At 42.2% G+C, this 21,889-nt stretch overlaps 1 protein-coding gene and 1 long non-coding RNA gene across 11 annotated transcripts in view; one reads left to right on the forward strand and one right to left on the reverse strand.

The window, feature by feature from the left end:
- Positions 1–395: 395 nt before the first annotated feature.
- On the reverse strand, positions 396–3,851 carry LOC121133470. Its single transcript, XR_005870323.1, has 2 exons — positions 3,569–3,851; positions 396–716 (listed from the first exon to the last, which is right to left on the reverse strand). It is a non-coding gene; the product is annotated as an uncharacterized LOC121133470 (long non-coding RNA).
- Positions 3,852–3,968: 117 nt separating this feature from the next.
- The window catches only part of Msantd2 (Myb/SANT DNA binding domain containing 2), a 36,777-nt gene continuing 18,856 nt past the window's right edge, over positions 3,969–21,889 (forward strand). For 4 of the 10 annotated variants that reach the window (XR_005870319.1, XM_040730075.1, XM_040730074.1 and 1 more), the window contains exon 1: positions 3,972–5,059. Coding sequence is in view for 7 of the 10 variants with exons in the window: in XM_040730075.1 (XP_040586009.1) it covers positions 4,274–5,059 (786 nt within the window). In the remaining 3 variants the exon portion in view is untranslated. Of the gene's footprint in view, positions 5,060–6,568; positions 6,755–11,340; positions 14,256–21,889 lie in introns of those variants that run through there. The other 6 variants (XR_005870321.1, XM_040730077.1, XR_005870320.1 and 3 more) reach the window with 6 other exon arrangements.

Here is a 21,889-nt window from a genome sequence, read left to right on the forward strand (position 1 = left end):
AGAGGTCAGAGGACAACCTGAGAGGCTTGATTATCTCCTTCTACCTGTGGGTCTTGGAGCTCAAACTCAGGAGGCCAGGCAGCAAGCACCATGACCTGCTTAACTGAGGAGTCTTTATAGGAAATCCAGGAAAGGGCTGAATAGATCGGTCAATAGTTAAGAGCATTTGCTGCTCTTGCAGAGGACCCAGGATCAGTTGCCAGCACCCACATGGCACCTTATAACCTCTGTAATTGCAATATTTTTGGTCACTTTGGGTACCAGACACATGCAGGCACTCATATATATGCATGAAATCAAAGCAAATTAATATTCAAAGCCAGGCACTTGACATAGATCATGGGAGAAGTGATTGAAAGAGTAAAGTGAGGGTGTAAATAAGGAAAGCAGGCAGGTAGTGTGTATTGTTTTATACTTTTCCCATTCCATACACTACCTTACACATAGATGTTTATCTACTTACAACCATCATTTGGATTCACAGTTTTACTTTTAGGGTGCTCCGGCAAATTTTAATCTCGATATAGCTTTTTCTTATTAGGTAGACCCAAAGGTACAGGAAGAAAGAGGAATAATACAGAAATAATAAATAGTAACTGAAGTTTGTGGGAGGTGAGAACTCCCAGTCGGCTTTATCTCGGAAGGCTTCCTGAGTGAGTCAGAGTTGAGAATCATCCAGAATCAGGCAATCGGAGAAGGGAGGATTGTTGGTGGGCCTACATTAAGAGAAAAATAAAGCAGGAATTTAAAAAGTCTTTAGAATCTCTTGTTCTGTATATGATTTAAGAGTGTCCCTCTCCCTTTCATGTATGCTAAATACTTTATATTTAAAAAAAAACTGGGCCTAGTAGGGCAGTGGTGGAACACACTTTTAATCCTAGCACGTGGGAGGCAAAGGCACTTGGGAGGCAGAGATAGGTGATCTATGTAATGTGTTCTCTTCCTGCCAGCCACTTGGGCCCTGACGCAGTTAGCCGCTTGGGTCCCACTGCTGCCTCAGCTCCCAAATAACACACAGGATGCTATATTAATTATAAGCTGTTGGCAGTTTGCTTGGTTTCTCACTGGCTAGCTCTGACTTAAGTATTTAACTCATAATTGATAATCTAAGTGTTTCCATGTGGTCTATTCTTATCAGAGGAAGGGTCCCGGCAGGTTACTTCTCCTGAGTCCTACATCATGACTCACTATGCCTCTCTTTCCCAGAATCCTCCTCGACTCCTAGTCCCACCTGTCTTGCTTCCCTATTGACCAACAGTGCTTTGTTTACATATACACAGAAGGACTTCCCCCATCAGATTTATATGAGTTAGATGCCAACCTGTGTACCCAGCACAGCCAGGGATACACTGAAAAACCTTGTTGTAGTTGGTTATTTTTACTCTTTTGGGGGACCTGCCACTCATATGACTACCCAGCCTTAGCTTGGCTTGTTTCTAGCCAGCTTTTCTTAAATTCCCCCCTGTGTTTCACCTCTGGGCTTTACCTCTCTCTCTTTCTGTATCTTTTCTTTCCTTCTTACTCGTGGCTGCTGCACAGCTAGGTGTCTGGCCCCTGATGTCCTCTTCCTTCTCTTGCTCCTTGATCTTTCTTGTTCCTGATCCCTTTTTTCTCCTTCTACTTATTCTCTCTGCCTGCCAGCCCCTCCTATTCTTTCTTCTGCCTTGCAATTGGCAGTTCCGCTCCTTATTAGACCAATCAGGTGTTTTAGACAGGCAAAGTAGCACGGCTTCACAGAGTTAAACAAATGCAACATAAAAGAATGCAACACATCTTTGCATCATTAAACAAATGTTCCACAGCATAAACAAATGTAACACATCTTAAAATAATATTCTACAACTTCTTGTCTCAAAAAACAAAAAGAAAGAAAAAACCCAAACAACTAGGCCCTCATATTATGTTTAGTGTAAACTGTCTACTACTCTAGGATTCTTCCTGTATTAAAACATTTAATTCTTTCAATAATGCTGTGAGCTTAGCCTCATTCCTTAGATGAAGAACTTGTTGCAGGTCATAGATGTAGAATTTGAAGCCAGGCATTCAGACTTTAGAATTCATAGACTTATCCAAGATGACCGCATCTTGCTCTTAGATAAAGGGAACCACTAATACAGGAGATGTAGAGCCAGGAAGATAAGGAGTTTAAGGTCATCCTTGGCTATTGTAGAACTTGTTCAAATAAAAAGTTCTGTAACTTCTTTAGACTTCCTTATTCTGCAAATTTAACAAACTATGGTGGCAGCATGTGTATATATGTGTGTACTTGAGACAAGGTCTCATTATGAAATTCTGGCCTGGAACTCATGTAGAACAAGCTGGCCTTGAACTCACAGAACTCCATCTGCCTCTGCCTCTGCCTCTGCCTCTGCCTCTGCCTCTGCCTCCTGAGTGCTGGGATTAAAGCTGGCTATGGTGGCATTTTAAGATGATTATTGCATAATCCTTTGGCTTTCCAACAACTACCAAAGCCATTCTGTAACTGTGGCTGACCTCAGCTTTTTTCCTTCAAAAACCTAACATAAATTTGTTAGTTAAAAACACCCATCTCTCTCTCTCTCTCTCTCTCTCTCTCTCTCTCTCTCTCTCTCTCTCTCTCTCTCTCTCTCTCTCTCACACACACACACACACACACACACGAACAAAATAAACATACCACATAGTCTATTCATAATATCATTAGCTGGCTGCCTCAGTTCAAGTCTGCTTTGAAACAAAACAAAATCTGGAGATTTAAACTTAAAAAAGATCTTGTGTGGGGCCTGAGGGATGCTCAGTAGTCACTGATAGGGGACTCAGACTGGGAATGACGGCTCACCTCCTGTAACTCCACTTCCAGATCTATCTGATGCCCTTCTCTGACCTTCACCAGTACCAGGCACCACAGGAGACCCCCCACACACACATGCAGGCAAACATTTATACACATGAAATAAAACCAAACACACACACACACACACACACACACACACACACACACACACACACACACACACACACACATTTTTCGAGACAGGGTTTCTCTGTATTGTTTTGAAACCTGTCCCGGAACTAGCTTGGTAGACTAGGCTGGTCTGGAACTCACAGAGATCCGCCTGCCTCTGCCTCCCGAGTGCTGGGATTAAAGGTGGCAAAACCAAACATATTTAAAATGAAGTTTAATTTTTGTTTTGGTGTGTATCTGTGGGAATTTGCATGGCATGTTACACGTGTGAAAGTCACAGGACAACAAATGGGGGTTGGTTATCTCCTTCCACCAGGTGGGTCCCCAAGGATGAAATTTCGGTGTTTGGGTTTAGCAGCAAGCATTTTTACCTTGCTGAGCCACTACAGAGGTTTTAAAGTTAACGGTACAAGATAAACATTAGTTTAGATACACAAAGTTAAGATTTCCAGCTTTAAGAAATAATGGAATATGAAAATTGGCTGCCTCAGGAGGCAGGTGGATTTGAGTTCGAGGTCAGTTTGGTCTACAGAGCGAGTTCCAGGAAGGTCAGGGCTATTCCCTATGTCGAAAAACAAAGCAACCAACCAAAACCATACAATCAAAAAAGGAATATGGATATACCTGACAGCTACGTGTTACTTTGGTGCTCAAGACTTTATGGAAACATTCAGGAGTGACGGATGCGTGCTAATTTATCACCAGGTCACAAGAGCTGTCATAACCAGCAGTTCTTTTCATTTCCTTGCACTTGAGCGTATGGAAAACCGGGGGTTTTTATACCACTTCCAAATCGCAGAGAAGTGAGATACTGGAGTAGCTATTGCTGGGCTCTGGAGGTCTTTCATACCCCCATGATATCAACTGTACAAAAACAAAAAAGACATCTAGTGACTGTCCCTGGCTACACCTACCCAGAGCAACACGAAAACAGACTAGGCGTGGAACCCAGGGCTTGTGGGTGTGGCTCCGTGGTAGGCTGTTTGCCCAGCAGAACACGTGAGTGGAATCGGTTACTATAATGGATGAGTTTCTTGAAAAGCTAAAGCGTACACACTCTAGCTCCCGTCTGCTCTGAAAAGCCTCGTCCACAACTCCGGCCTTCCCCTACACACCCTTTGTGGGGTTCACTCGTCTCCACCCTGGACATCAGTCTCTCCACCTAAAGGCGGGCTTAGAGGGAGGACAGACACAGGGGAAGGGACAGGAAAATAGAAATAGCCAATTCGTCCTTAACTCGAACCCCTCGCGGGCCTCACCCCTGCTGTGGGGGCTGAGATTGGAGAGGAAGTGGGGAGGCTTCACTCGGCCCCTCACTCCCGCGCCCTCATGCCCCCACCCTTCCCTGCTCCGAGATACTGCGCGCCCGGTCCCCGCCCGGAGGAGAGCGGCCGCCGGCGGCTCGCTCGCGGGTTAAAGTGGAGATCCGCCAGCCGCCGGAGCCCAACAGGCAGCTCCTCCGCGGCCCCAGCACGCCGCGAGCCGCTCAGCCCCGAGCCAGGCCCCAGGGCAGCCCCGGAGACCGCGGTGGCCGGATGCGCGGGCGCGTCACTTCCGGGCGGTGCAGCGGCGGCGGCTTGGAAGATGGCTGCGCCCTGTGGCTCGGAGCTGCCCGCCAACTCGCCGCTCAAAATTCCGAAGATGGAGGTGCTCTCCCCGGCTTCTCCTGGCGACCTGAGCGACGGGAACCCATCACTGTCCGACCCTTCCACGCCGCGGGGAGCCTCCCCTCTCGGGCCGGGCAGCGCGGCGGGCTCGGGGACCGCGGCGTCCGGGGGTCTCGGGCTGGGGCTGGGGGGCCGCAGCGCTGCCTCGTCCTCGGTCTCCTTCTCGCCCGGCGGCGGCGGCGGCGGCGGCGGCGGCGGTGGTGGCGGGGCTGCGGCGGCCGCTGCCGCCGCTTGCCGGGGCATGTCGTGGACGCCGGCAGAGACTAACGCGCTCATCGCTGTGTGGGGCAACGAGCGGCTGGTGGAGGCGCGGTACCAGCAGCTGGAGGGAGCCGGCACGGTATTCGGCAGCAAGGCCCCCGGGCCGGCCATGTACGAGCGCGTGTCCCGGGCCCTGGCCGAGCTGGGCTACGAACGGACCCCATCCCAGTGCCGGGAGCGCATCAAGGTAACCGGCCGCCCTGCCCGGGACAGCGAACCAGAGGCCGAGAAGGCGGGGAAGCGGGCCTGGGGGCGGGGGCCGGGCCGAGCACGGGGCTCCCCTCCCGGGCCCCGGGTGCCCCTCGCGTCTCCTCCGCTTCTTTCTTCTCTCGCTGGGAAGGGGCGCTTCTTTCCAGTTGGCCGCCAGCCCGTAGGTTTCCCGAGTTTGAAGTTGGGCGTGTCTGCCGCCGCCCCTCTTTCTTGCCAATTGAGGATGTTCCTGCGCACTGAACTTGGTAGTTTTCTTATTGTGCGCGGGGCCGCACTGTCGCCCTTACTGCTTTGTTCCCAGGTAGAGGGGCTCTTAGGCTGAAGCTTTCCAGTTGGGATGGGGTCGATGAAGGGCAGCAGGGGCCCGATGAACGCCCAGTGTAAGTTTTTTTCCGTAAATGATGGAGTTTTAAGGAAGAGCCTTGGGACAGCCGGCTTTTTGTGTCAGTCACATTGCTTGTCACTTGAGGTGGTAAGGGCTAGCAAGATTTGAGATGCTTTTGAAGAGTTGGAAAGGCTTACTGAAAGACAGCTGTGTATTGTTATCGTGGAGGTGGAGGACACTTTGAATGTTAGTCTGACGGAGGGTTGCATTGGAATTTGGATTGGCGATCTCGGGAGGCTTCTATTTCTGAGGAAGCCCTTTCTTGACACCCAGTTTTCACTGCTTTAGTTACGGTGCCGGATGCTGACAAGTAAAACATTGTGCATCTGGCTGGCCATCCTTGTGCATCTGCATGTTTAAATGCGGAGGCTTAATGTGGGCTAAATTTTACCGTCAGCCCTCGTAGCGCTTTGCTGTTTCTAATGATGTGTCAAGGCTTTCGTATCTGTCTTTGCAGACAAGGAGCTGTGTTTTAGTTACGTTTACATTCTCTCCCTCATTCTTAAGTCTGCTAAAAGTTTCTCCCAGATTTCATTGAAAACATTCACAGTACTTACAGTATTTATTTCTGATAGTTCAGACACTTTTTCTGGGGAATGAGAAACGACCTAAGGAGTCATAACTGAGAAGAATCAGATTAGCAAACAACCATAGAACCCAATAAGAACAGTTGTAAGAATAGTCAGTCACACTGAATCAGTGAAATTGTGCCAGGGTTCATGAAGTCTTGGCTGCTGTGATGTTCATTTGAAGACATTGTTACTTAGAAAACTTGGTCTAGAATTGGCTATTTCATTTTATTACCAACTGTTCAAGGAATTTGGCACCCATTAGAAAGTTAAGTTAGATTATTTGATAATGTACATTTGAGGATTCATATGGAGCTCCATTAAACAAGAATGTCATTGTAAATAATATGTAATAGTGAAAAACTATTGTTCTTCGGATTTCATTCATTACTCTCTATTCAGGGTCACTCTTGTTTGTTTCGGGCAGTTTCTTTGCGCTGTTGTGGATAGCATCTGTCCACAGACTTCTGGAATTCAGAGAGTGTCTTGGGCATTTTTAAACTATGCCTGTTTTCTTGATTTTTATTCATAGGACTTTCAAAGTGTACTATCAAAACCTTGCTGAATATAAATCTCTCCATAAAATTGTTTCTCAAACAACCAGGGAATATCTAGTTGGAATGCGTCATTGTCCAGTTATGAGAAGGAAATCTAAAGCAAAGAAAGGAGATTGAGCCTCTGAAGAATTTAGAGGATCAGTTTACCTGTTTTCAGACAGGTAAGACCAAGTTGACCTCAAACTTTTAGTGTTTTGAGATTCTGAGATGATGGTTCTCTGATACACTGCAACAGTTAACAGACAAGGCGGGCTGAGAAATGATTTGTAAAGTGCTTCATTCTAAATGGTTTCAGACTGTCTCGTTATGTTGCTATTTCCTGCCAGAATTAAAGATTCTTTAAGGGCAAGTTCTGGTCTGTCTTGTCCATCAGTACACTACCACACAGTAGGCACTGAATGCTTCATTCACTAAGTGAAGTTTAGAAAGAATTTTGGAAGGCATTTTTTTTTTGTTTCTGTGGTAAAACACTGTCCAAAACCAATGTGGGGAGGAAAGGGTTTATTTTTTACTTGACTTACAGGTTATGGTCCATTATTGAGGGAAACCAGGTATCTTGGTTACTTTTTTCTTTTTTTCTTTTTTAGTTTTTTTGAGACAGGGTTTCTCTGTGGCTTGGGAGGCAGTCCTAGAACTAGCTCTGTAGACCAGGCTGGCCTCGAACTCACAGAGATCCTGCCTGCCTCTGCCTCCCGAGTGCTGGGATTAAAGGCGTGCGCCACCAACGCCCGGCTCTTGGTTACTTTTTAAAATTGCTGTAAAGAGACACCATGACCAAGGCAATTTTGAGGGCTTGCTTACAGTTTCAGAGGATGAATTTGGGACCATCATGGTGACAGGAAGGCATACATGGCGCTGGAACAGTAGCTAAGAGCTTACAGTGATCCTCAAGAAGGCAGAGAGAGAAAGAAATGGCCTGGCTGGGCTTTTGAAACCTTAGAGCTCACCCCTCATGACACATCTTAATCCTTCCCCCATCAAACAGATCTATTAACTAGGGACCAAGCATTTAAATACATGTACCCATGGGGGCCATTTCATTTAAACAATTACAACAGGGCAGGAGTTCAAGGAAGGAATATGTAGGCAGGAACTGAATTAGAGAAACACTGCTTCCTGACTTGCTCAGCTTAGCCTTTTTTAATAGCTCAGGCTCACCTTCCCAGGAATGACATCTCCTATAGTGGGTGGGGCCCTTCTACATCAGTTAGCAACTAAGGAATGCCTTACAGACTACAACTAGTCTGATGGAGGCATTTCTTGAATTGAGGTTCCTTCGCAGGTGTGTCTAAGTTTGTGTCAAGTTGATAAAAGCTGTGACTGTATGTATAAGAGTTTATAACAGTGTTATTAAAGTTAAAAATACAGATTTTGGAGCCAAATTTGAAAAAAATGTTGCATTAAAGTTAAGCTTCAAAGGGTTGAGGCAGAGTGCTTTCCTGTTTTTTACAAGGCCTTGGAGTCAATCTCCAACACTGTGGACAAATACCAAGACAAAATTGTTAATACATCCCCAAGCTTTGTCCCTTTAGAAAACTATAAATGCCATCTTAAGCACAGAAGCAAATGCAGCCACTGAAATCAATAATTATGTGATAGCTAATGAGGGAATACAGATCGTACTTAGGATAAACACAACCTTAAGTTCTTAGAGTCTTTGACCTAAAAACAAATCTTTGGGTTCCAGTTTTTAAAATTGCCATCTTAGAACAGTAATTTGAAAGCCTCTTGTCACCATTGTGTTGATGACAAAGGCAAAAAGAAATGCAGGGGGCTGGAGATATCTCAAAGTGTTTGCAGCAGCAGAGTTTGTTCCTTAGTATTCACTCATATGGGGCAGCTTACAACCACGTGTAACTCCACCTCCAGGGCATCTAATGCACTCTTCTGGTGTCTGTGGGCACTCATACATACATGGAATGATGGTACACACACACACACACACACACACACACACTTATACACATAAATAAATATGAAAAAAATCCAGTCAGTAATACCTTTGTGTTTAGTTGTACAAAACAAAGAGAACCAGAAAGTTTTTTGTTCTTTTTTTTTTTTTTAAGATTTAGTTTATCTCGTTTGGGGGGTGTGGTGGGAGTGGTTTTTGAGACAGGGTTTCTCTGTGTAGACCCCTGGCTTTCCTGGAACTTGCTCTGTGGACCAGGCTAGCTTTGAAACCAGAGATCCACTTGCCTATGCCTCCAAAGTGCTGGGATTAAAGGCTTGTGCCACCAACACACGCTATTGTATTTTGAGTGTTTTGCCTGCATGTGTGTGTGCACCTCCATGTGTGTGTCTGGTGCCTGCAGAGGTTAGGTGGAGGGGATTGGATACCTGGAACTAGAGTTATGGATGGTGTGCTGTGAGCTGAACCCTGGGTTCTCAGCAAGAAAAAGCAAGTACTCATTACCATTGAGCCATTTCTCCAGCCACCAAACCAGGGAGTTCTTGTATAGAGTAATGTAACTTTTTATTTCTTTAATTTTTTTTTCCCCGAGACAGGGTTTCTCTGTGGCTTTGGAGGCTGTCCTGGAACTAGTTCTTGTAGAACCGGCTGGTCTCGAACTCACCAAGATCCACCTGCCTCTGCTTCCCGAGTGCTAGGATTAAAGGCATGTGCTGCCACTGCCCGGCTAATGTAGCTTTTTAAATGTCAGCTCTGGGCTAGGGGGTTAGAGCTTGTGCTTAGTATGAGGAATTGCCCTTGGTTCCATTCTCAACATTGCAGAGCAAACAAAACACCTTAACAGGATGTAGGCAATTCTGTAATTACTTTGGGATCCATTGCTCCCTTGTGGTGTTCTCAATAAACTATTCTTAGAAAAACAAATCAACAGAAGCCTTAATAACAGGCTTGCAGGGAGAAAGAATACCATGTGAGTCAATTATATTTCTTCTGTAATATATTTGAAGTTCCTGTAAGTATTCAGTTATGTAAAGTCAGTAAAGGGGATAGAAAAGATGTTAAGAAGAGTACTGCTCTTCAGCACCCACACAAGGTTCACAAACATCTCATTCCAGGGGATCTGATTTCCTCTTCTAACTTCCAGGGGCAGAGACATACATGCAGACAAAATACCCATACATATTAAAGGGTGAGGGGTGTATTTAGAGATTAGATATCAGTAAGATTTTTTTTTTTTGAGCAGGATTTCATGTAGCCTAGGCTGGCTTTGAACTTGATGTATAGTTGAAGCTGATCTTGAACTTCTGATCCTTCTCTACCTTGTGAGTGTTGGGATTATAGGACTGTGCCCATCTCTAGTAAATAATTTCTTCTTGATTTGAAAAGAGATGAATAATAATCTGTTTTCCATTTAGGTCCTCCCTCCCTCTCTCCCTCTCTCCCTCCCTCCTTCCCTCCCTCCCTTCCTTCCCCCCTCACTTTTTGTGTTTTTTGTGACTGGGTCTCACTATGTAGCTTTGGCTGTCCTGGAACTCACTCAGTAGACCAGACTGGCCTTGAATTTACAGAGAACCAGATTCATCTGCCTCTGCCTCCCAAGTGCTGGGATTAAAGGTGTATGCTACCACTGCCCGACACCATTTAGATAATTTCTAACATAGAACAACCTTCCTCATAAGAAGGCATGGGAAATCTGACTCCTCTCCTAGCCCCCCCTTGCCTAACTACTTTCTTTAAGTATATTACTTCTCTGGAGTGTTCTTGTTATTTGTACAATGAAAGTGTTAAGATTATAAATATTAATAACTTTTGGATTTTGTTCCTGAAGTTCAACTTTTTAATATTGTTCAAGTGACTATATTTCTAAGCCTACAAATTTTAATTGAAAGATATAAGTGTTGTTTAGAGTTGCAGAGTTTCATTTGATGTCTGCTGTGATATTGGTATTTGTTCTTTTTTATATATATAAAATAGATGTGTTTGAAACTGCTTTGTTACACAGATTGTTTACTCTGAAATTTTCTTGCATTTTTGTTTGTCAGAAGAAAATGTGTTTGCTAACAATTCCAGCCCAATTTTGGAGTCAGATAAACAAATTCAGAGGGCTGATTTTTTTTTTTCTTTTTCTTTTGGTGTTGTGTTGTTTACCTTCCATGGTTTTTTTCTTTTTCTATAAACTTTTTCTTCCTTCCTATGTCACTCACCAAGTGGACCTTGAGTGGGACTGTCTGCTACTTGTTAGAATACAAACAGTTTCTGTAATCTAAGTGCTTTCACTCTAGCTGAAGCTTGTACACACACACTGAAGAGTTGAGAAGATGTATGAAACATAAATGATGCTATACTGAGCAGTACTTGATTAAGTGGCATAGGACTAAAGCAAATTGTAAGTGTGGTAACTTCAAAGGGGGAGCCGTCTTCTCCATGCATCCTCAGTAGTTGAAAGATCTGTCTTGACTTAGAATTCATGAAAGCATTCACTTCTGAGCCAGATGCCACACACACACTTCAGTCAGTTAATCTGATGCACTGCAAACCTTGTTCTCAAGTCTCATAGTTTTGGACGTTTGCCAAAAATTTGCCTCTTGAGACTTGGCTTTATGTTTCTGAACAGATGTATATGTCTAGCTTTGCTTGCAGTTGAAAGGCAAGGTGACTTTGTGTGACCTAACAAACTTGCCTTTTCTGTGTTCATGCTGGTTAACTGTCAGAGTAGTCTTCTGTCTAGCAAACATAACAGTTTTCTTGGGACACTGCTTAGATTTGTACATTGAAATACATTTTTTTTTTAGTTTAGGAACTAAATCACAATACAATGTGTTTGGACTTTTATTTTAGCATATGCCTTCTGTTTGAGAGAACCAATAGAGCTGAGACAACTTGGAGCCAAAAGATGCTGCTCTTCTTGTACAAGCATTTTAATGGACTACTGATCCCTGAGGACTTTCTTTGGTGTTTTTGACAAGACTTTTCTTCTTCTTTGTGTTGAAAGATCTCCAAGAATGTTGTAAACCACATAAATAGATCCGGTTAGATCTTTCTCTTATCATTTGTTACATTTTCTAATTCTGTTCTCCCAGTCTTCCTGTCACTTGAAAGCTTGTTTATCACTTGGAAGCTTACTTGTTTGGGATCTGGGAGTGTGGCTCAGTGGTAGAACATTTATTTGTCTAGCATTGTAAGGTCTTGGGTTCTATCCATAGCACTGTATGAAACAGTAACAGCCACCAAAACCCGGTTCCTCTGAGCAGAGTATGGTGGCTCATGCCTATACTCCCAGTACTAGGGAGGTTGAGCAGAAGGTTAAGACCAGCCTGCTATATAGAGAGGTCAAAGTCCTCCTGGGCTAAGTTATCACAGCCTTATCAGTCTCATGAATCTTACACTAGGACTTTCAGCTTTAAAGAGATGTTAACAAGCTCCCACTAGAACTGTGGATAAATGGGATTCTCAGTTATAGCCTGACTTTTTTTTTCTTTTTATTTAATGAAGAGTACAGTTTAAATGTGTATCTGGGCCTGGTGGCTTACACTTGCAATTCCAGCACGCAGGAGGATTGCAAATTCAAGGCTGGCATGAGCTGCATGAAAAGTGCCAAGCTAATCTGGAATACACAGAGAGACCCTCCATTAGTTACTTTCTCCATTGCTGTAACAAAATCTCTGAAAAAGCAACTGTGGAAGGAAGGTTTATTTTGGTTCACAGTTTGCAGATGTAGTCCATTATGGAAGGGAAGTCATGCCAGCAAGAATTTAAGGCAGCTCTGAATGTATTGTGTTTACACTAAGGAAGCGGAGAGATGAGTGCTGCTGTTCATCGAGCTGCCTGTTTTTGATTCAGCCCGAGACCCCCATCACATGGGGATGATGCCACCAGCATTGGTTTCCTTCCCCAGACCTTTCTGGAACCACCTTCATAGATATATTTGTAGCTGTGTTTCTATACTTAATAAAACTGAATTTGGACTCACTTAGAGTCCAGATTCAGTCTTAACCACCATAAAAAAACAAAACAAACAAGAAAAGTAAAAGGGAGACATTGAGCAAGTGTATAGGTGTAGCTAGTTGGGTATATTGCCGTAGTAGAGTCACTTGCCCAGCATGGATAAGTCTTGGGTTCTTTCTCCAGGATAGCAAAGGGGCATGGTGGAACAGTAGAATCCCAGCACTTGGGAGGTAGAGGCAGGAAGATCAAGACCTCAAGGTCATTCTTGGCCCTGTAGAGAGGCTGACCTCCTGGGGGAGATCCTGTCTGAAAACCCAAAAAGGAAAAATATGAAACAAACCATGTAGTATAAACATTGCCATCTAATAAAAGTTTTTGTGATGATGGGAATGTTTGTATTTGTTAGTTCAGTTTGATTGCTATCAGTTACATGTGCCTACTGGTCCCTTGGGATGTGACTAGTGTGCCAAAGTGACTGGATTTTAAATTATATTTAGTTTCGATTAATTTGCTTTAAACTTTTTGGGGGGGGCGATCTTGATCTTCCTGGTGTTCATAGCTCCACTTCTGGGCAATCTGATAACCCTCTTCTGACCTTCATGGGCACTGGGTAAGAATATTGTATGCATATGGGTAACAATAATACCATGAGATAAGATAAATCTGAAAACATTTAACATTTTTAAAGGAAATTATTAGAAGCTTAAAATACTAAGCCTGGTTGGCATGAAGAAGATGAAGATGGCTGTGAAATTTATGAATAATGTGCTCTGAAACTAAATCCTTATAATATTCTTGTTGCTAAGTATTAGCAGGTTTATTGAGAAAGAATATTCTAGTTACATTTGAAAGAAGCAGTGTCTTAAACCCATTGTCACTTTGATCATTCCAAATTCAGAGACCAAGCTTTATTCCTAAAAATAAACAACGGTTTGACACTAATCCCTAAGGTTTTTAGGTCCCTTGATCAATCAACAGAGGAAAGCCCTCAGTAGCTTTTGGATGTCTTTCTTGCCTGATAACAGTGGGATGTTCTCCTTGAGAGCCAGTGTTTGTTTAAGTAATAAGATCTGAAATAAAGACCTTAATTTTTCACTATTTACAGTAAGTGTTTGACAAGTACAGTGGTGTGCCTTTACCTTAAAAGAGTTACACACTAAAGAACCAGTTACTGGATAGTAAAGCGTGTTCGATGGTTTTGGCATTGATACTAAGCTTGTGTGGTGCTTAATTGGGCAGAAGACAGCTGATGAGGACTTTCATGGTACTCAGGAGCAGTGTAACCTGGATCCTTCTAAATAGTGAAATTGTTACCCCCCCACCCCAGCAGGGTTTCTCTGTAACAGCAACAGCTTTGGCTGTCCTTGAACCTCTGTAGACCAGGCTGGCCTTGAACTTAGAGATCCACCTCCCTCTTCTGAGTGCTGGGATTAAAGGCATATGCCACCATTGAATGGCTCTGTTAGAAAATTTTTAGTGATTATTTAAAAAGCAGTGCCTTTTAATTAAAGAACAATTTGCTGTGTAGCACATGGCCTGTGGTGAAGGTGTGTTTTAGGATCTGTGCTGACTGCCTCGTAGTTATGTAAAGAAGCATCTGAAAGAATGAACTGGTAATTTTATGAGGGCATTTGAGTGAATGCACCAATTCTAGGTAACATTTGTGATGACTAGCACATTGTAGTATTGAACTGTATAAATATCTATGATTGTATCTCTTTTTTTGTTTGGTTTTGTTTTTATTTTTCCAGACAGGGTTTCTCTGTGTAACGGCTCTGGCTGTCCTGAACTCTGTAGACCAGGCTGGCCTCGAACTCACAGAGACCAGCTGCCTCTGCTTCCCTAGTGCTGGGATTAAAGGTGTGCACAGCCCTATGATTGCGTTTCTTAAAATAGATTTTAAGAAAACCCAGAGTTACACATCTTTATTTGACTACAACCCACAAGGCGAATATATTTTCCTGTGGGGACTAGTACTCATGTTACTATAACATGTACATACATATAATAGAAATAAGTTTTACAAAATGTCACTTACACTATATAGCTTGCTCTGTATATTGCTACGATAAATGTAGCATTGAGCAGGTACCACAGACTGTTCTAAGTGTCTTACAAACATTAACTTGCTGACACTATGTGCACTTTACTCCAATAGGTTCTGTCCTATTTGAACATAGGCAGACCAGCTTCAGAGCCTCTTTAATAACTATGAATATGGAAACATCTAACAGACGGAACCTGCTCCTGTTATGCCCTCTTTGTTGCCCCCTGACGTCATCACATTGCTTTTCCTTCTCTCTAGTCTTTGCCAGTATTGCTTCTCCTGGTAATTCAACCTGAGGCTCTGCTCAGCCATTCTATCCCTAGTACAGTGGTAGGTCTCCAGACATTTTACACTTATAGCTGGTATGAGGAAATGAAAGGAAGGAGGATGCAGGCATCTCAGGGCCATGTGTCCCCACTTGGAGTATACTCTAGAGAAGGCAGAACAGAAGAGCTGCAGGGACAGGGGAAGGGAAGACAGCTTAGAATTCATCAAAGGGATAAGCCCTTTCTTCCATGTTCCACACCCCCTAGTTTTACACTTGGGAGAGAGGCCTGCCTGACTTCTGTCTATGTGTATGCTTCTCACTAACCAGTGTGTTACATATTAGCGACTCTGTGGCTGTGCTTCTTTGCTCTCTTGTACATTGATAGAACAGTGGTAGGTGTCAGCCTTTGCCTGGGAGAGTCTGCAGCAGCAGGGACCTGTTTGAAGGGTCCTGGAGTAGCCCAAAGATATTTTGAGGTCCCCTTGATAAAGACTGATAAAAATGGGGCCAACATTTTTCATTCTGCTCTTTTTGAAAATTTTATTACATTTATTTAGTGTGTATGTGCATGTGCGTGTGCGTGTGTGCGTGTGCTTGGGTGTTCAAGTGCCATGACACATGTGCAGGTCAGTACAGCAGTGTTTGGGGGTTGGTCATCTCCTTTTATCAGTGTGGATCCCAGAGATTGAGCTCAGGTCAGTCAGGCCTGGTGGCAAGCCCCCTCACACACTGAGCCATCTTGACAGACTTGTGCTCTTGCTAAAATTTTTTATTTATATTTAAAATTGTTTGTTTATATGTTTGGGCATTTTGCCTGCACATATATCTGTGCATCTCATGTGTGCCTGGTGCCTATCGTTTTAGGAATCAAACTTAGGTCAGCAAATGAAGTGCTTTACCTGCCTGCTGATCTGCCCACATTGTGCTCTTCTAGAGTTACTACAACATGGTGTGAAGTCCCAGATTCTCCAGTGGAACACTTGGTGAAGTGAAGGTAGTAATAAGAAGAAAGGAGACTGGTGACACACTGGAGGTCAGGTGATATGCAGGAAATGGGCTTTTACCCTCGTCTAACAAAGCATCGGAAGCCGCACGCTCACATGGCTGCCCTTCATTTTATAGCAGACACTGGCAGTCTTGTGAATAGAAAGGGTAAGAGTGGAGGCATGGAGTTGATTTTGAAGTTGTCCTTGCAGTGAGTTAGGCAGATAGTGAGAGCACGGGCAATGGAAGCTTGGGAAAAGAGAACTGACTTCATACCTGGCACAGCTGTTGAGGGATTGTTCTAGAACTGCCTGTCTACTTCTGCCAATTCTTTGCTATGGTCGCATATGACCTTCATGGGACTCCATGGCTAAGTTTTAGGCCTCATTACTCACAGCCCAGTGAGTGAAATAGAAATAGGACACCATGTTTGGACAGTCCTGTCCTGGCCTGGAAGATACTGTTTTCTGTTTTTGTTTTTGTTTGTTTGTTGTTTGAGACGGGATTTCTCTGTAGCTTTGGCGCCTGTCCTGGAACTCACTCTGTAGCCTCAAACTCAGAGATCCTCCTGTTTCTGCCTCCCAAGTGCTGGGACTAAGGTGTGCATGACCACCACCTGGAGGAAGTTACTTTCTTCTAGCCTCCAGTCTGTCTGTATGAACAGAAGATTGATTATCCTAACCTTTTTACCAGAGGGTAAGGACTAAATTAACATCTAAGATTTCAGTTTAAATACATTTAAACTATTTTGAGGCAAGATAGTTCTGACAGACCTAGTGCTCACTAGGAGGATTAGGTCAACCTTGAAGTCTCAACAATTTTCCTGTATCTACCTTTGGGATGCTCAGATTATAAAAGTGTGTCATCAGACTGGATTAGAACAGCAGTTCTCAACCTGTAGGTCATGACCTCCTTTTCACAGAAGTCACATATGAGGGTATTTATGTTACAATTCATAACAGTAGCAAAATTACAGTTATGAAGCAGCAATTAAAATGGTTTTATGGTTGGAGTCACCACAACATGAGGAACTTGATTAAAGGTTGAGAACCACTGCATTAGCTGTATTTTACCCTTATGGAAAAGGCACACATACCCCACCCCTGCTGCTATGAATTCCATGTTTAGAAAATGAAATAAAATGGGAAGGAACTCTGAGTTTCAAAAATAACTAACAAGTACTATTAGTGAGTGCTTTAGTTATTTATTTGTGATTTTTGAGGCAGGATCTCACTATGTAACTAGCTGCCTTGGGACTCACTTTGTAGACTAGGCTGGCCTCAAACTCAGAGATTCACTTGGTTCTGCCTCCTGAGTGCTGGGATTAAAGGCATGTACCACCAAACCTGAAAGTGCTTTAGATTTTAAACAATTTTTAGGGTTATAGGAATAAGGACGTACTCCTTAATTTTGTCACTGTAGAAGAAATTAATGCACCATGCTCTATCTATTCTGCCTACTTTTGCCTTTGCAGGAACTTCCATATGTGTTTAAAATGGATTCTTAATGAGCCAGTGCCTCTTATTCATATGCCTCAGTTATCTGGAGTTTGTAATCTGTGCTGAGCCTTCCCACTATTCTTAATACTGGTGGAAGATGTCTGCACTTGGAAAAAGACATGTATTGAAATCTTTGTAGTTATCACCTCTTTGTAGTTTAGCGAGTCCTTGAGAGCCTGTGGAAATACTACGTTTTTCTTTGGCCTTAGTGAAATAATAAATCTGTATCTTTTCTCAGGAATAGCAGTTACCATTTCAAGTGTTTCTGTATGTGTTCTTATCTCTGTTAATGAATATAATATTTGAACTAGCAAATATTGTTGATTTAGTATAATTGATAGAGTAGACAGGAAGTTGTTTACTTCTGTGTTTTCTAGTTGTAGTTCCTTAGTCTTGTGAGACTCCTTCATTGTAATAGCTCAAACTTCTGAAATTCACAGTACTTTCTCTTTAGATCACTTCAATTATTCAAATAAGTCAATTATGTTTGTAAGCGATATTAATAAAACCAAAATAAAAGTTCTTATCAGTCAAAAACTGCTTTTTATTATTTATTTAATTTATAAGCATTTTTATCTCCATGGAAAGATTGGGTTGTAATTTATAAAGAATGTGTTAGTCCTAGTCAACCTTGTATGTGGTATTTGAACGCCTAACACACAATCTTAAAGAATTTTTATTTACTCATCCACCAAAGATTTATGGAGCCATTTTCATATGCCAAGTATTGAAGATGCCTCTAGTATATCAATCAAAAAAATTAACTTTAAAAAAAAATACAGTATCTCTAGCTCAGGCTACCTTCAGTATGTAGGTAACTCACTATGTAACTGATGGCAGAACTTCTGGTTGGCCCACCTTCATCTCTTAAATTCTGGGATTACAGGTCTGTCACCACATCTGGTTACAAAACTGATTTTAAAAAACAAATTACAGGTCCTATATTGTAATAGAAAATGATGATAATTTTGTTCTTGCAGTGATGGGGATTGAGCCTAAATCCTTGCATATTCTAGGTAGGCACTCTATCATGGTCCCACATACTTCAGGCCTGAGAAAATAGGTATTTTAAAATAGCTAATTCAAACCAAATGGTTTACTCCTGTAATTCCTGTACCTGACAGTAGGAGGCAGAAGAGTTTGAGCCCAGCTTGGCTACACAGTGGAACCTTATTTCAAAAATGAGTAAGAACAATTAGCACAGGACAGATGTGATATTTCTATTAGTGTGTTATTGGATTCAGTTTGAACACCATACCTTGCACTTTTACATAAAGAATAGGTCAGTTGGCTTTTGTTTTGTTGAGAATGGTTTTCATGCTTTTTAATTCTTTGCGTTGGATGCATCCAGGTGACACTGAGATTTGCCTCACTGAGCAGCAAACTGCTGTGTTATTGTTCTGTCAGTGACTAGCTCAGAGCACCCACCTCCTCTTGATGCATGTGCTATGTATGCAGTGTCCAGTCTTGAGCCAAACCAGGTAATTTCCTTCTCTTCCTCAAATTAGGAGACGACAGTTGGGCTTTGAAAGATCAGGGTTGTGCCCATATTAGAACAAGCTAAAACGTTGGTTCCCCTTTATATAAGCAATATATCCATACTATTAAACTAAGAAAAAAATGGAAGAAGTTTTAATTTCTTCACTATAGCATAGCCACACATTCCTAAAATGTTTATTTTTCAGCAAAATTGGCAAACTTTTTAATTTCAGTATATTTTCATGTATCAAAAATAAGAATCCCAGGCTAGAGAGATGGCTCAATGGTTAAGAACACTGGGCATTATTCCAGAGGACCCAGGGTGAATTCCCAGTTACCCATATGGGGATTCACAGCTGTCTGTAACTTCAGTTACAGGGGACCAGACACATCACACAGGCATACATGCAAGACAAAACACTAGTGCACACAAATGAAAATAAATAAATCATTAAAAATTGAAAAGCTCCAAAACAGGAATGCCATAGCTTTATTCTATCGAACTCCAAGAATATATATGGGTGATTCTTCTACATCTGAAAAACATTTTTGTTTTTCAAGGCAGGATTTCTCTATGTAGCTCTGGCAGTCCTGGAACTTATTCTATAGATCAGGTTGGCCTCCAGCTCATAGAGATCCGCCTGCCTCTGCCTCCTGAGTGCTGGGATTAAAGATGTGCACCTCCATCTCCTGGCTTATTTATGTATCTTATTTCACCATTTGTGATTAGTTTTCCTTCATGTTTGCTTCTTGTGGCTTAATTCACTTGGCAGGGAGTTATTACAGTCCTTTTCCCTTTTTGTTCATGTCAGTGTGTTAATTGTGTGTTACTTATATTCACACTAATCTTATAAGTTGTTAGGATTGATTAGCTAACGAAGCTAGATGTTTGTGAAATTTGATTCTGGGTAAAATATATTTGCATAGCAATGTCACAAACCCTCATCTAGTATGAAGTCCTTTTGTGTGTTAAGCTTATGTCATCAAACAAATTATCTTAAAGGGGTCTTTTCAATACTAAGATGGGAGAAAATAAAGGTAGAATTTCTATAGCATGTTGGTATAAGTTAGTTGAAACTCTCCGTTTGCCCTCCATTTGTCTTTCCTGCATGATTCTTGTTTTATTTATTTATTTATTTTTTGTTTTTGTTTTTTTTTTTTTTTTGAGACAGGGTTTCTCTGTTATCCCTGGCTGTCCTGGAAATCGCTCTGTAGACCAAGATGGCCTCAAACTCACAGATCCACTTGCTTCTGCCTCTCCAGCACTGTGATTAAAGGTGTACACCACCACCTCCTGGCAGCACTTAACCACTGAGCCATCTTTCCAGCCCCCTATTCTGGCAACTCTTGATGTTGATTGCTGTAGTAAGGTTCTTTTTGTAAAGATGAAGGGGTGCTGAAATAGAATCTTTTTATGTAGTCCTGGCTGGCCTTGAACTTGAACCATTCTGTAAGTGCTGGGGTCACTCCTGGCAGTAAGGTTCAGATGAAGGTGTCATTCATACTTTTATTCTTACTGTGTGCCTTTGCTAAAACACTTTTATTTACTTGAGTTTACCTTTGCTTATAAGCTCCCCAGTGTACACACATTGAGACTATCATCTTGTAACAGTTATACTAGCTAACATGTGTTAAGTAAAGGCAACTAGCTACATTGCTTTAAATGCTCTACTTCTCATTTAATGTTCACAAGAAATCTATGATGAAGTCCTGCCTTCATCTCTGCTTTACAGGTGTAGAAATTAAGGCATGAAGATTAATTTGACTAATGTCACAAAGCTAACAGGTGGCGACAATAGAATAAGCATTCTCACTCCAGACCCTGTGTTTATAACAACTTGGTTTATTTCCTCCTACGAATCAACAGCCCACTTTCGTTAAATTTTGACAACTACAGTAATGTTTTTAGAGCATAAAGCATAAATGTAATACCCAAACCATATAGTAGCATCCAGATGAATGTACCACTGTGCTTACATACTTTTTCCTTTCTCTTTTCTGTTCCCCCCAAGCTCCCATAGAGAAGGTCTCATTTAACTCAGGCTGGCCTCATACTTCATATGTGGCTGAGGATGACCTTGAACTGCTGATTTTCTGGTCTCTTCTCTAATGTGAGGATTATAGGCATTTGCCACCATGCCTCATTTAAGTAGTGCTAGAGATCAGACCCAGGACTACATGCATGCTAGGCAAGCATTCTACCAACTGAGCTACATCTCTAGTCCTCTTAGTATTATTTTTTTTCCATGCATGTGTGCGTGCCTGAAATTAAACCCAGGTCCTTTTATACACTGGGCAAGTGCCCTTATTTCTCATAGAATTATTTTTCATCATTCAGATTTATGGAATCTTACTGCCTGCTGTATTCTTATATTATGATGCTAAATCTATCTCAGTTGAAATTATGTATTGATTCCAAATAATGTTGTGTACTTGAATAGGGAAGTACAGTTACTCTCTAGAGTCATTTGGGTTTGAGCCCCTCAAAAATTCTTGTAAAATGAAAACTGGTACCGCATCACTAGGGAATGTTTGACTCTAAGATTGCTGTTTGCAAATCTGTGTCACAGTTGGACATTAAAGCCATTAACTCTTAAAGTGAAACCTATGAAGATTTAATGTGGCAATATACTGCTTGCTACATTGAACATCCATTTACAGTGAGACATATATCAACTGCAGATATGTCCAAGGCAGAGCCTTAACAAAAGGGCCATTTCATCTATCCCATGAAAAGTGGAAGGTTGAATGAACCATTACATCTGAGTTTTCTCATCACCTATGCTTTTAAATTATCAGCCTAAAAAGTAGATTTTATTATGGATATTTGGCCTGCACACAAACTTAAGTCCATCATATTCATGTATTTCTAGAGGAGTCCAGAAGAGGGAGTCAGACCTCCTGGAACTGGAGTTAAAGACGGTTGAGAGCGCCCATGTGGATGCTGGGAATTGAACCTGGATCCTCTTGAAGAGCAGCCAATGTTCTTAACTGCTAAGTCATCTTCCCAGCTCCCCATAAACCTTTTATTCCTAGCTACATTCTTATCAGTGCCATCATAACTTTGAACTGTATCATACTCCTTATATGTGTCAAAACTCATGGTGAGTTTTGGGTTGCAAAACTCAACAACAAACACAATTCTGCTTTGGAACTTTTAAGGAA

This window comes from Mesocricetus auratus, unplaced genomic scaffold, assembly GCF_017639785.1.
Source record: "Mesocricetus auratus isolate SY011 unplaced genomic scaffold, BCM_Maur_2.0 Super-Scaffold_100022, whole genome shotgun sequence".
Lineage (NCBI taxonomy): Eukaryota > Metazoa > Chordata > Mammalia > Rodentia > Cricetidae > Mesocricetus > Mesocricetus auratus.